We start from the raw sequence: 14,696 nt of genomic DNA, 5'->3' as shown, positions 1-14,696 counted from the left end.
GCTGCCCCAGGAGCCGGATCATCCATAGGATCAAGCAGTTCGGGTCGAGAGGGTGAAAAAGTATCGATAGCAACGTAGTCAAAGTTCAGAGGGAGCAAGATTTGTCTACAGTGTAGTGTGTAAGAAACTGAATCCGAGATAAAGGGTCGTGGTTTCATACCTGACTATACTCATATAAATAAGACCACTGAGGCCTCCTCTTCCAAAGTTGGGAGAAAGGCGAGGATGGAAGAAGTCTCCGGTCCCTCTTTTCCATACTCTGTGGTGTGGCCGTATAGTGACGCCTTCCACTATTCCGTCCTCTGGCCCAATGTCGTTGCTCAAAGGAGTACTGATAACAAACTCATTGACGCCAGCAAAGCAAGACAAGACTTGTCTCAGCTCTTCCATGTCAAGATCGGTAATCCTTGTAAAGTTAGGGTAAGTAACCCTTCCATCAGGTATCCTAAAAACCTTTGTTGAGCGAGCTGTCACCCAAATCTTGATGCTCTGAAGATTCTGAAAATTGCCGAGCCGTAACCAGTGGAAGTCGTATGGATCATGCGGGCGGTCTGGTTGAGTGGCTCGCATTGGTGATGAACAAGTGATCAAGCAAGGAAAGAATGGAGTCATTGACAATTCCAAGTGTTTGCAATACTTTGGGAACGCATGTGGTTGAAGGTCGACTTTAGGCCAGTTCTTCATCCGAGCATCCTGGTCGCAGAAGCCGATGAAAGATTGCCAGCTATGCAGGTCGGTGAATACGAAAGTTATTGACTCGTATATGGACTTGAGACACTCTTCAGATCTGGATTGAAAGTCAGTGACCAGCTTTTTCCGACTCAATACGTCCATACACACATGAGTTTACAGGCAAGGAGCATGGGCATATACGGGCTTCTGGCCATCTTGTTGGTAAAAGGCATCTTGTTGATAAAAGGGCGCTGAGTGTCTTTCCAACAGTGGTATCGCCCAGTCGAAGTGCCTTGTATGACAGTCTCCCCGTAAACCCTTTCACAAAGCTCACCACATGCCCAGTGATTAAGCCACGGTGAAACGAGCCGCATCTCGTAGTTCCTACTGCGTATGGGTTCTCCAAACGGGATATTCTGCTGTATTCGCAGGAGCTCGAGATTCTCTTGCAGCTTATCTATGACATCAAAGTCTGTGGTGCATTGCCACCGACAGTAGTGCCAGTTTGCTGGATCAGCAGGGTGGCCATGCCAAAATATGTGTTGCCGAAGGCCGTACGGGCGCCAAATTTCAAGGTAGATGGCATCTCGGAGCTCACGTGGAAGACGCGTGATCAAGAGACATTGTTGCTGAGCGTCGAATGGCATGCTCGGAGCTTGGCCGTGAATCACAGCCGAAGCGGGTGCAAATGTCGCGACAATGCAAGAGGCTTAAATGTCGAGGGTTTAGACGACGTGAACTAAGTGGCTTAGGTAGTCAGTCCAGGAATGGAGCTGAGACAAAGGAATGGTGCAGACGTCAAAATGAAGAATCATGAGAGGTGGCTTGAGCGGTGAATGCAAGAGGTTAGGTCAATTATCCTTGTCACCGATCTGAAACATGCCGGGGCAACCTCGTAATATCATGACGTTTCATATTCTCATATCTACAGGCTGTGAAATTGTTCTTTTGGCCATGATAAGACCATCCAATACTGAAATATCCCAAATTCATGGCGGCGCCATAATAAGCCAGCTTCCATCCCAGTCCATAAACTCCTTCTCAATCACCTCAATCGTGCTCTCCCACGGGACACAAAAAGCGCCAGAGTTGAATTTCGGTGAATAAATGATTGTTCCAGCCTCGGCGGGAAGTTGCGCTCGCAGGTCCTTGAGAGCACTCTCAGTCTGCGCCAGGATCCTTCCCACGTTGTCCCTCCCTGGCTTTCCAGTCGCCGCACTTGGTCTTCCATAGCCGTAGCTTGTGAAAAGGCAGATGATGTGCACGCTCGGGGCGCCTGCAGCCACGTCCGACGGCTGAGGAGGGATGATGAGGCAGCGCCCGGCGAGGCTTCGAGGCGGCCATCGCTCCGACGGGTTGGTTTTGGCGTTGTTGCAGAACCTCTTGTACACCCTGCATGCGGCGGGGAATACGGTGGCGAGCTCAGCTGCGATTCCGGCTCCCCATTGAGCGAGGCAGTTGGTGGCGTGGAGGAGGTAGGTATCGGAGGGGATGGAGCGGATCGAATTGAGCGGTGTGTGCTCAAGGGCAAAGGCGGGAGTTGCCATCTTGAGGTAGGTATTTATTGCAGTTGATTTAGATGTTTCTCATATAGACAGAAAGCTTAAGTTGAGTTTGATGCGTGATGGTGTAGAAGAGGGGAAGAAGTGATGAGCCAAGGCTTTTTATCCGTCGCGATAGCTTCGTTTGACCGTGAGTCACCGGCGAGATCAAACAGTGGCGCGGAGCTGATTGCACCCGACCTCAGCTGAAGTCAGCCCTACGAATACAAGGCAGAATTGAGTGTTTGGTCTTGAAATACGGAAGCGAATTTGATTGGGGGGGCAGATGGACGAAGATGTGAGAGTCGAGAGGAAGGATTGTGTGCTTGCTGCCAAGTTGGACAAGCACCTGGAAGATTGACCAAACATCACAAACCAAGCCAATGAATTGCACAAAACCGCGGGGCTCAAAGGGCGTAGGTTCGGTCAAGAGAGATATCAATACTCGACATAAAATGAACAAGAGTCATTGGTGTGCGTGGGCAGTGGGCGATGTTGGCCAGCGGCTTCCAGTAAAAGCCTCGAGACACATCACTTCCCCAGACCAATCCCTGGAGCCCGACATCATTCCCCACACTTTCATCCACATAAGCTTGCCTCGTGGGCTCGTTGTAGTAGAAATAAGGACTGCCAAGCAATCATGCATCTTCCGCTTTGGGACATGGTGAGCCAGGTCCGATCTACCCGTCGTATCCGAGCATAACCGGCCGAACCTCCCGGCGCGGGGTATAAGTGCCTCACCATGAAGACATGTATTCATTATCAAGGAGATATAAGCAATAGTTAAAGGAATTGATGTTACTAGATGCGCCTTGTGTCAAGTGCGCAAGCTGAAATGTAGCAGTTAAATGCCCCTAAAATGTGGCATCAAAACAGGCGTATATCACCAACATCTGCTCAATGCTTCATATACTGCATTATTAATCCATCCTCTACAATTTTATGACTCCAGTCCGATACCGCTTAATGCTTAAAATACCGAGGAAGAGGCAGCCAGACAATGCCTGACGTGATTCTTGGCCTGCGTACCAAGACATTTTGTGTTGTCAACACATGCCACATGACTACACCAACTTGAAGACTAAGACCAACCGTATCCGACCTCGGCTACATACCACATTAGTGATAGCTCACATCTTATTAAAGAGAATCTCCTATATAAACGCGGTTCCCTTATTGAACTCAGCTCAATCCTTCACTGCATCCCATCAACCACCCTCCAAAGCTCACATCTACACACAAAATGACAGACGCAGAATCCCAGGCTGTCCAAGTGACCAAGACCCCAGAAGGCATCACAACCATATCAATCAACCGCCACCACAAGAGAAATGCCATCGACGGACCAACAGGCAGAAAGCTCACAGAGGCATTCCTCGCCTTTGAAGATGACCCGTCCCAAAAAGTTTGCGTCTTTTACGGCGCAAACGGCAACTTTTGCGCCGGCTTTGACCTCCATGAGGTAGCCAAGTTCAACCCCGGCGACCACGAGTACAAGGGTCCCATCATCGACTCCAAGCATGAAGTCCAAGGCCGCAACATAGGTCCCATCGGTCCCTCGAGGATGCAAGTCAAGAAGCCCGTCATCAGTGCTGTTTCAGGCTACGCGGTCGCAGGAGGTCTAGAGCTATCCCTCATCGGCGATATGCGCGTCGCAGAGGAAGATGCAGTCTTTGGCGTCTTTTGCAGAAGATTCGGCGTCCCTCTCATCGACGGCGGCACAGTCCGTCTCCAGGCTATTGTCGGTCTCGGTCGCGCTCTCGACATGATCCTCACCGGCCGAGGAGTCGGCGCCCAAGAAGCTCTGCAGATGGGCCTCGCCAACCGCGTGGTTCCCAAGGGTCAGGCTCTCGCCGAGGCGACAAAGATTGCGCAGCAGCTGCTGGCGTTTCCGCAAGAGTGCATGAATGTCGACCGCGCCAATTGCTACTACTCTGCCTATAATGCTTCTTCTTTTGAGGATGCGTTGGGTAACGAGTTCCGCAATGGTGTCAAGGTGATTACGACGGAGAGTATAAGAGGTGCTGCGAGGTTCAGCGGAGGAGCTGGACGGCACGGTGCCTTTGAAGAATCAAAGATTTGACGAGGGCATTTTTTCATGTTGTTTGACGAGACCAATCTCTACTCAATAATACGGCATTCACCAGCAATACTTCATTAACCTATGCTACCTCGTTCCGTGAGGTAGGCACTCTTTGTCAGAAGGAAACATTAGGGGGCTCAAGTAAATCTACATCTAACAATAAGCTCGAAATTTTCTTGCAAGTGACGGTTAAGATTCCATTACTAGTGTGGATGGCGGACAACACCCAACGTTTCATCTATTCTTAGAATGATAGCACCAATCGTCATATTCAGATCTACCCATTAGCTCCACGTCAGATCAAGCCTCATCTCCGCCTTCAAGTTCTACCATCATTTCCAAAAACACCTTAACTTGAAATCCGAGCTCCGAAAAACACAGGAAAGCAGCCTCAGCGTCCCCGTCTTTGGCCCACCCATGCCTGTCACCATCAAACCAAAAGACTCCATTCCATCATTCTCGCCATTTGCTATCCGAAAATAGACAAAAAAGGCGGGTCTAAATTGCTAGTCGCGACGAGGACCCCCCTTTTACGTATTCCAAGCGAAAAACCCTTCTTCGTATGAAGAGTACGAAAACCAATGCGAAAATCCACACATCCAAGCAATCTGAATCTAGTTCCACCTTTCGATTACACTCATGACGCGTCAAAAGATGCGGTCGGCGCTATCTCTTAAAGTTTGGTTGGTTGGTGCTCGCGACAAGGCCAGGTTGGATGAGGATCAACGAGTTAAAAGCCCGGGCATTTCCCTTCGTTTGTGCCCTCGAAGCCATTCCAATCTCGACGGCATCGACAACCATTTTCGCTGACCATAGTGTGTCTGTCACTCCTGCCGCCGTCTTTGGTCAAACTTTTCGTGTTCAACAAGACGACATTACATCATAGCAATCACAATCATGGCCAACAGCACAGACACGCCCAAAGGCTATGCTCCTTTCGATCTATATTCCTACAATCCCGCTCAACCACCAGCCTACGCTTTCCTGGCCCTCTTCGGAATAGCAGCTGTCACTCACTTCATTCTCATGTTTCCCTATCGAGCGGCATTCCCCATCCCTATGATTATAGGGTCTGGCAGTAAGCTACCTCCCAGCAGAAGCATTTTACATCAGCTAACCCACTCAGTGGAATGCGCCGCTTATTGGTTTCGATCGCGATCTCACGACAACCTTCGACAAACGCTTCCCTTCCTCTTGCAGAATCTACTCATGCTCGTCGCCCCGCCATTCCTCGCCGCAACGCTGTACATGTCTCTCAGCCGCATTACACGAGCACTCCGAGCAGAGGAACTGTCTCTCATCAGCCTTCGATGGATAACAAAGCTCTTTGTCCTAGTCGATCTCGCATGTTTCGTAACCCAGACCGCTGGCGCCATCATGTCCGGAAGCGAAGTCCCCGATGAAGCAAAGCGAGGCAAAACCATCATCATCTGCGGTCTTATTCTCCAAATCGCCGCCTTTGCCTTGTTCCTTCTCTGTATCCTCGTTCTGCAGGTCAGAGTAAAGTCATGCCCCACGAGCCACTGTCTCGCAGGAGTCTTGTCCTACCACCGATATCTCGTTGGCTTGTACTGCACGAGCGGGCTGTTCCTGATCCGAAACATTGTCCGCATCGTCGAGTACAATCAGGGTGGCGACGGCCCCTTATTGTCCAACGAAGTTTTCCTCTACATATTTGATGGATGCTTCATGCTGGGTATTACCGTGATTATTATCGTCTTGCATCCTGGCAGGCTTGTGAAGCAGGCCAAGCGGGCAGACTTTATGAAGGATGAGGTTTTGCTAGAATCTCGATAGATTTTCAGACTTTTTTTTCCAGATAGATGTTCGTGTTTTCCTTTGTACATAGCCTCTCACTAACAAGCCTATCATATATAGAATAGAAGGACCAAGAGTTTCTTCGTTTCACCTCGACAACCACATGAACAAACAAAAGCAACAATACTTACTAAACCCTGATCTCATATCTTTTACAATCTTATGCATTCCTTCTCTCAAGTTCCTAGTTCTTACGCTCATCAAGCTCTTTCGGTCGAGATTCGGACGAAGCCTCCGGTCAGACACTGAAGCTGACAAATGGGTCTGTGACGACTTGGGTGGGAATAACGGACTTCTCGCACTTTCAAATTGTCCGTAACTTGGCTTGCTAATGTGAATCGATATGAGTCGTGAGTGGTTTTGGTGAAAATTCCTCAACTATATAATCATGGAGGGTGGTCAGACTCGGCCACCTCTCGCCACACTTCACAACTCTTCCAGCACCTCAAAGATGGTCTCGCTTCAAATCGTTCAGCAATCCAATGCCCGACTGGCGACTCTTCCCAAGGGTCTAGTGGCTTTGTTCATCGGTGCAACCTCAGGCATCGGCCAGAGCGCCCTTGAACAGTTTGCCCAGCATGCCTCCGCTCCACGCATCTACACTGTCGCTCGGCCACAGACTGTTGCCTCACACGAGAAACTTCTCTCCTCTTTGCGGGAGGCCAACCCAGATGGCATCTATAACCTGATCACGGCCGATGTCTCTCTCATCTCAGAGGTCGATAGAGTAGCCAGTGCCATCAAACAGTCTGAGACGAAACTCGACTTGCTATTCCTGTCAGCCGGCTTCATGGCATTTGAAGGCCGCAAGGATACCAGCGAGGGCCTCGACCCATCTATGACAACTCGCTACTACTCACGACTCCGAGCAGTTGAGCAGCTTCTTCCCCTGCTCAACAAATCCACCACCTCAAGCCCACGAGTCATCTCGGTTCTGGCCGGAGGACTTGAGGCTCCGCTAAATGAGAGCGACCTCGACCTTCGCGACCCCGACAACTGGACGACGTGGAACTCTTCGCTTCATTCTGCAACCATGGGTACATTGGCCTTTGAGGTTCTGGCCCAGCAGAACCCCAACATCAGCTTCGTGCATTGGTGCCCTGGGCCAGTAGCTACACCGGGTTTGGCCAAAGCCAAGAAGTTCGGCATGTCGCCGCCGAACCAAATGAGCCAGGACAAAAGCGGCGTTCGCGCACTCTTCCTTGCCACCAATGATCGGTATTCCGTCAAAGGAGGACTTGTGTCGATACCAGAGGGGCTCGAAGCAGCAAAGAAGACGGGTGGAGGGATCTTTATTGTTGATGCCGAAGGCGAGTCCATCGATAACGAAAAGGTATTGAGAGGGATGAGAGAACGGGGTGTGGACAAGGTAGTTTGGAGCTTTACGGAGAAGGTGTTTGCTGCCCACGCGGGTAAACCCAAAGATGAACTATGACAATACCAGGCTTTGGTATTGTACCCAACACTCTCTCTTAGAAAGGAGAATTCACTATTCTTAAAATTCTTAGCACACATATTCCATCGGCCAGATTGTATTGTGGCTTGCGCTCCACGCTCACTCGTCCCCCGTCCTCAACTACTGCCACATAAACCAGCTCGCAATACAGTCCCATAGTCTCTTATCCTCACACCTAGTTTTTCGGGGCGTTTCGTACTGACTCAAGAGCAGACTCATGCATGATACCGCCCTGCACCAGCTTCTCCACAACCTCGCGAACCCATGTTTGGCAGTTCCTAAGTTCAACTCGAGAATGTGATGACTATGATTGAGACTAATTAGCCTAAGTCACAATAAGTATAAATAAGAGAAATCACTAACGGTGGAAACAGGCCTGAGGCTCTTGACAGGGGCAGGGGTGCTGAGCCCAGCTTCTTCAATAGGGTCCCAAGCCACGAGGTCTCCCTGAGACTCGCTCTCAACTCGATGGCTCCCGTCACCCGGTACGTCAATTACATCACCATCTTCGACTTGTCCGAGTGAAATTACTTGGTGAGGACGACTTTCCGCCGTGATATTGTAGTTTCGTTCAAACGTAATGTCGAACCCCGTGAGAACATCACCCGCAGCGTTGATGATTTTGTCAATATCGGGGTCGCTTTGGCTGGGGATCCAGATGACCCAGTGGGCAGGGAATAGCCGACTGTTGTATACGATGAGGTAAATAGTGCGGGCCATGTTGTTGGGCAACCAACTACAGCCGGTGAGTTAGTTAAAAATGGCGGTGTGATTCAGCCAGGCAGAAATAAGCACATATCTCGACCTGTAAAATCTATTATCCGCAAAACAGTAAGGAAGTGGGACACGACCTCGGTGGGAAACAGCCAAGCACGGCAGAGAGCTCTTTAAACTAGGGGTCCGGTTGGGTAGAGACATGCTTGCTGTACACACGGACCTGAGGAGAAAAGTATTATAGGAATTGCAGGCACTTGCCTCAGGCCTCGTTCCTCTATCCGTACTTGTCAAGCACAAACTCAGCATCAAAGGCGATACAATAAGCTCAACCGCACGACAAGCGCAGCTTTGATAGCCCTTTTCTAGCAGCCTCTTCCAAAGGGCTGGCCATCTCCGCCAAAGAGCACTATTCTACAGGATGTGTCAATTTTAACCGTAAAGTCCAGATCCAATGATGCACCGTGTACCACAGGCCCGGCCCAGGTTCCGACCTACCGTCATCTCCGGTCACCTTGATTCCAGCCGCCTCAATTTCGGCCGCCTTGATTCCGGCTCTGGTCTGCCGGAATGACTTATTCTCTTTTCCACGCTCGTGCTGATGATGAAGGACGATTTTTGGTTTGTCGATGAGGGAAGAAATGATTTGCTTTGCGGAATGAAGACTGCCGTCGTGTCGCATTACGGTTGAGCCACCAGAGATCATATCTGTCCAATAGTCTTGCTTCAGCTGCTTTTCGCGATCCTGTTGCCTGTCCCTGTCTGATGGAGAATCCAGATCCCACCCTGTTGTGACAAGAGCGCAATTGCTGAAGGCTTCATCTCCCACCATCAGCTTGAAATAGTCCAATCGCTACAGAATGAATCAGAATTCTTCTCAATCCACTAGAAGGGATAAGTAGTTTCTTACCCTCACACCCGACCCTCCAATACGAGTCCTGGAAATATCATACAGGTATATAGTACCATTGAGTAGTCGGCCATTCCGGTAGTCGTTGTGGAGTTCCTTTGACATGCGGTTCAGAATTTGGAAGTCGGAAACCCCATCATCGAAACCCGGAGTGTCGATGAGGTAGACATTCCTGCCATTGATGGAAGCTAGGTACCAGGAGAGTTTTGAGGTTTCTTAATGGCTTTTATTTAGTGTTGGAATAGAGGTGAACTTTGTAAAGGGACTAACTAGACTTCAGCCCGTGGCCGACTCCTGGTATATCGCCGGTTGATACATGCTGCCCCCCAAGTTTGGCGATGAAGGCACTCTTGCCGGCCCCAGTCTGCCCCATAAGTACAATTGCGGGAGCAGATCGGTCAATCGGAGGTGGATCTGAGTTGACAAAGGTCATGCCGATGATCAAGACGACGATGGTCAAACAGAGAACGATCCACCGGCATCCAGATCCGTATCCGGCTGTCTTGGAAGCGTCAAGGTCAATGCGAGATCGCTTGCTGTGTATTCTCTCTATATTGTACTGTCAGCGCCGATAAATCGGGAAGAAACGTTTCTTTCCCTCACTCTCTGGTCTGCATTTCCCCCTTAGGACCTCGGCACACTGATCCAACTGCTCACTGCAGTCTTCCTCCAGGTACGTGAATGTCCAACCTGCAACGTCTTCAGGCTTTGAGGTGTCTGCAAGATCGATGCTGCCGATCCCAGTTGGGACAGTCAATCTGAAGTGCTTGTTCGCCTTCGCAAGACGTTCATGCGAGGAAGCAAACCTGGATGCTGTCGCTTCTGTATCTGTCAAAAATGGTGAGAAGTCGTTGCGCATATCTAGACCTTTTGCACTGTAGCCTCGTCCTACCCCGGCTCCAATAGACACCAGACAGTGTATCTGCTCATCGAAACTGGTGTTGCTCGATGCTTGCCATAGATCCCGAGCACAGTTTCGGGTCTCAAACACGGGGTTGTTGGCGCCGATGCCTCCATCAACAAACTCGAGGGAATGGGAGCCAACCTTGATTGGCTCGAAGTAGGTCGGGGTGGCTGATATTACCCTTGGGCAGAATGAGTATATGATGTGGCAGGACATAGGAGGATCCAAGTAAGGGGAGTCTCGCCTAGCCGCTTCCCAAATCTTGATGCCCTCCACGCGGTTGTGGGGTACTGGGTCGCGGTAGCTGCAGAATTGAACTTGGCTTCTGTCCAAAAGCTGCGTCGCACAAACAAAACTAATAATCAAGCAATAATTATCAACGTCCATCCAAACTTCCAAGTGCCCTCTCAAAGAGTGCCTTACACTTTACACCGGCCATCATCCGCGGTCTCCAACGGCGCGTTGGGTGCTTCTCCACAGGCTTGGATGATGTCTTTGACTGCATCTTCAAGGTGCTGGCTGTGATACATTGGCCGACCAGTGATAGTGCGCATCACTCGGTGCATGTACTTGCTGCAGAAAGTCGGTCGGAAGACTTGCCGGGAGATATGTTGGTATGCTTCAATGCAATCAACCACAGACATTTTGAGACGACCCAACATGATAGCAATAAGCCTAGTAATGACACCCAAGTCAGTAATTCTACTTAGTCCAGGCTCAGGACACTTACCCTCCAGTGCTTGTGCCGCCAATCATGTCAAAGACGTCGCAAGGTTTCGGCGGATTATCACGGTTAATCCTTTCCATCAGCTCCTGCAGTATGAGGAGAGTTGACAATCCCTTCACACCACCCCCATCCAGAGACAGAAGAATGGGCCGGACAACTTCGTCCTGTGGAGTCGGTGGATGAGGCCGTGGCATCATGAACTGGTGAGATCCCATCCACTGGTGAGACCGAACGATTCATTGCGACTGTGTAGTAGACTGTGTATTAGAATACAAAATTCGCTGAAGGTGGACAGAAAAGAGAGATCTATGGCGGGTCTTTATAGTTGTAATTTCCCGCCCGCTCTGATGGAATCTGTTCTTAGATCATCACTTTTGGCCAGGCCCTAGACGTTAGCGTCTTAGCTCTCTTTGTTTCTTGAGTACACAATGGGCAGGAGTCTCTATATTCCATCGTAATCGGTAATGGAGTTTGGAATGCATCGCAAACGCCTTGTACAGCTTCCTTTGTGCGACGTGGCAGCCCCATGATGGCTAAGTTGCCACCCCAGTTCAAAGAACAAAGCCCATCTAACGTGGCAAGAAGGACGTGGGCTACAGGTTGGTACCAACTTGGTCACCTCCACCGTTCGGCTTTCCAGTCCCGGACCGTTACTTGGCGAGGAGTGAGGGAGAAGCCCTTGAGATGGGGATTAGTCCAAGACACGGCTTCAGAATATGTGTAAGCATACCAAACACGCATTGACGTTGAGCACATGCCTTCGTGGTGTTCTTTGCCTCGGTGAGCCATCATGTCCCGGCAGTTATGGCACCACGACCTTGTTGGTGGTGGGCTGTAGGGAGGCGCCATAGGCACATAAATTCTCTTTTTTGCTTTGGTCGCCGCAACTCGCTGGTGATCCATGCTGACACCCGTCCTCTTTCACTTTGTTCGGACTCTGGGGGTCTTTTCTAACGTGGGCTCGAGTCTGCATCTCCGTGAAGGCCGCCACCACTTCGGCAGTGGGTTTTGTTCAACGTGCAAGAGCCAAGCACTTACTGGTTCTAGGTTAATTACAGGCATTTCGATCCAAACAGCGCGCTTTCTTTGGAGACGGGTTAACAGAGGTCCCGGGCAAGCAGGCAACCTCAAGTCTCGCATTCCGGTGGTGTGTTATGGGCCCCTCAATCAAACGCGCGCTATAGACAAGCAAAGATGGTCTGGGAAAGCAGAGACGGATAGAGAGATGACAAAAATGAAAAACAAGAATGAAAAGGGCAAGTCTACGTGATCCGAGGTCCATGTGCCATGTCTACAGTACGGAGGCGCTCAAGATTTCAGTGTGGAGATGCTCATTTCAGTACACAACCAAAGTGTCAGTACCCTTGGATTTCATTCCCAACAGTACCTATTTACAGCTTCATGTTGCGTCCAAGCTCGGCCCATTGGCTTCGGACAAGATGAGTGATGGCGCCATCCTCGCCGCTGGTTCGAACCGGCGGGAGGCATGAACTCGCCTCAACTAAGCGTCCTTCTTCGCCTCCTTGCGCTCCTACTTGCACTCCTTCTCTGAATTGGGATTCTCGACAGCCGGCTCGGGGCCAGGAGAGCCATTGACGTGCTGACCGCACGTACACTTGGTTCCTTTAACACCCGAAGTCTTACATTTGGGACACCCACAAGAAATCTTGTATTCCATACTCATCTTCGTCACCACCTTCTCCGAGCCCGCACCCGCCACGGTTCGCCTTACGAAAGTGGAGATATTACACCTATAGATAGATGGCGGTATTAGCGCGGGATCAAGCCAGAGTAATCCGTCCAAGTACTGACATCTTGATTGTCTTGCACAACAAAGGTTTATTTGGAGAAACAGCGGAGTGTGTGTGTGTGACAGTTGTGTGATCGGTGACTTGAGCGGTGATGCCTTGAGTCAGGAGTGCTTGAGGAGCTTGCGGTTGCTGGCAATTCTTGTCCAGGTTGGTCTGTTCGGTTCGATAGACAGAGTCGGCTTATGACCGTGGTATATATACATAGGAAAGGGTTGAGAGCGTCGGGGACCATCTGGTGCGAAACAAGGCAGTCCTGCTTGGGAAGTTCTGAACCCAGCAAGGTCTCCCATTGAACATGCCGCAATAGATACCAGCGGCCTTCGCCATGGGTCCAATTCCCCGGTCAAAGGCGGAGCTGCACTCCCGCAACAGCCTCCCCACCGAGCAGTTTGCCGTGTTTGTTGAGCGGACGCCTGCCTGTCTCTTGCATTTCAGCCAGCCCGTGTGTTGCTTTTTGTAAGTTTTTCTCAATACTGACCCCGGTCTTCCTCCTCACCGCAGTTTTGGATGCCCATCTATGAGAGGGCTCCTGGAATAGTTAGCCAGGGAGTTGCAGCCAAGTCAAACTCTCAGAGCTACACCATCTTATCGACGAGCATGGCTTGGCCACTGCCACCTGCCAGAGAATTGCAAATGTCCAAGTTAGGTGACACGTTCTTCCGGTCTTTTGAAATCCATTCGCTGTCCGTTCATTAGGCAAAGTCTACTCAGTGTCCCGCTACCGCATGTCTTGCAGGCAAGCAAGGAAGGCCACGTTTAAGGTCAAAAACCGCTCCTTAGGTAGCCAAACGGATGCGCAGCTTCTCCGTCTCGCAGTGCCGTTTGAGGTATGTGGCAAAAGCCACCTCCATGCAGCCTCCCGTTATGTGACACAACAGCCCCAGGACGGCTAAGCCCAAAGAGATCCCATCCGACGTGGCAACCAAAGCGTGAACTGCAAAGAGCCTTGGTTTTTTCACTGAAGCGGTCGCCTACACCCTTTGGCCCTCTCTCCTTAAACGATTAGCAAACAACCAAGATGGGAGATGAGCTTGGGTTGGGCATGGGAATTGGGTCAGGGCAAGGCTTCCCAACATCTCCAAGTGCCCCAAAACGCATCCGAGCGCAAGCTTCCACGAGCCCTTTGTCTAGGCAACCCGTGATTTCCGGCAAGCAATTATAGCCCTGTTTGTCTGTAGGCTGTGCATGCAGGGAGGCGTCACAGGCGAACAAATTCGCTTTGTTGGCTTGGCCAGCACTGGCAGAGACGGCCTGGTGAGTCCTGCTGGCATCCTCCCTTGTTGCCTTGTGCAGGCTCTGGTGGTTGTTTGAAAATGTGCATTGGGCTTTTAAGATTGTCCACGTCTTGTATCCAGTTGAAGTCGGTCACCTCATCGAAAGCTTTGTTCAACCTGCAAGAAACAGTACCAGTCATTCAATAGTTTCGACCCCATCATGACCACCCAAGACGATAACATAGGCCTCAAGCCAGCGTCGGCCACCGCGCCAGATCCGCCAGTGGTAGATGCCTCTGCCGACATCACAGGCCTGGACAAACGGTCTGAAGACGAGGACGACAGTAACGTCTCGCTGGGCAAGTCCAAATCTACCCTATCTAAGGGAGACGATGCAGTCGTCGAGCTACCGCCGACTGCTGAACCACCCACTGAGGGGCGTGGTGATGCCACTGACGTCCTCTCGTCAAATAAGTCTAACTCGGTCGTGGACAGGAAAGACGATGCCATCGTTGAGCCGCTGTTGACTACCGAACCACCAGTCACGAAGCTTAACGGCGACGATAATGCCCTCCCACTAAGCAAGTCCAACTCGGCCGTGGCTGCGAAATACGATGTCGTCGTTGAGCCGCTGTTAACTACCGAACCACTGGCCACGAAGCATGATAGGGACGATGACACTCGCCTTCCAAACAAGAAATCCAAGCTCCTGGACCAACAAACCGGTGATGAGGACTGCAAGTCACCCTCGATCACTGAGCTTCACCACCCGCTGGTGAATGATTTCAATGACTTTACTAGATACAGCGAGTGTAGCTGATTTGATGAAGCGAGCGAGTGCATATC

General features: G+C 50.7%; 5 protein-coding genes across 5 annotated transcripts; 4 read left to right on the top strand and 1 right to left on the bottom strand.

Annotated features, from left to right (window-relative positions):
* Positions 1-1,661: 1,661 nt before the first annotated feature.
* Positions 1,662-2,219, bottom strand: LRP88_01574 (ADP-ribose 1''-phosphate phosphatase; the record flags this gene model as incomplete). The annotated part of the gene is made up of 1 exon (XM_083238251.1): positions 1,662-2,219. One exon carries the CDS (start codon positions 2,217-2,219, stop codon positions 1,662-1,664), a length of 558 nt encoding a protein of 185 aa, XP_083106756.1.
* Positions 2,220-3,456: 1,237 nt separating this feature from the next.
* On the top strand, positions 3,457-4,296 carry LRP88_01573 (enoyl-CoA hydratase; the record flags this gene model as incomplete). The annotated part of the gene is made up of 1 exon (XM_083238250.1): positions 3,457-4,296. One exon carries the CDS (start codon positions 3,457-3,459, stop codon positions 4,294-4,296), a length of 840 nt encoding a protein of 279 aa, XP_083106755.1.
* An 897-nt stretch (positions 4,297-5,193) lies between these two features.
* Positions 5,194-6,093, top strand: LRP88_01572 (RTA1 like protein-domain-containing protein; the record flags this gene model as incomplete). The annotated part of the gene is made up of 2 exons (XM_083238249.1): positions 5,194-5,374; positions 5,423-6,093. 2 exons carry the CDS (start codon positions 5,194-5,196, stop codon positions 6,091-6,093), a joined length of 852 nt encoding a protein of 283 aa, XP_083106754.1.
* A 472-nt stretch (positions 6,094-6,565) lies between these two features.
* Positions 6,566-8,095, top strand: LRP88_01571 (uncharacterized protein; the record flags this gene model as incomplete). Its single annotated transcript, XM_083238248.1, has 3 exons — positions 6,566-7,447; positions 7,623-7,720; positions 7,945-8,095. 3 exons carry the CDS (start codon positions 6,566-6,568, stop codon positions 8,093-8,095), a joined length of 1,131 nt encoding a protein of 376 aa, XP_083106753.1.
* A 5,975-nt stretch (positions 8,096-14,070) lies between these two features.
* Positions 14,071-14,670, top strand: LRP88_01570 (uncharacterized protein; the record flags this gene model as incomplete). The annotated part of the gene is made up of 1 exon (XM_083238247.1): positions 14,071-14,670. One exon carries the CDS (start codon positions 14,071-14,073, stop codon positions 14,668-14,670), a length of 600 nt encoding a protein of 199 aa, XP_083106752.1.
* Positions 14,671-14,696: the final 26 nt, after the last annotated feature.

Source organism: Fusarium phalaenopsidis (genome assembly GCF_050370095.1).
Source record: "Fusarium phalaenopsidis strain FUZ10S chromosome Unknown contig_32278, whole genome shotgun sequence".
Classification (NCBI taxonomy): Eukaryota; Fungi; Ascomycota; class Sordariomycetes; order Hypocreales; family Nectriaceae; genus Fusarium; species Fusarium phalaenopsidis.
This window is presented reverse-complemented; position numbering and strand designations above follow the sequence as displayed.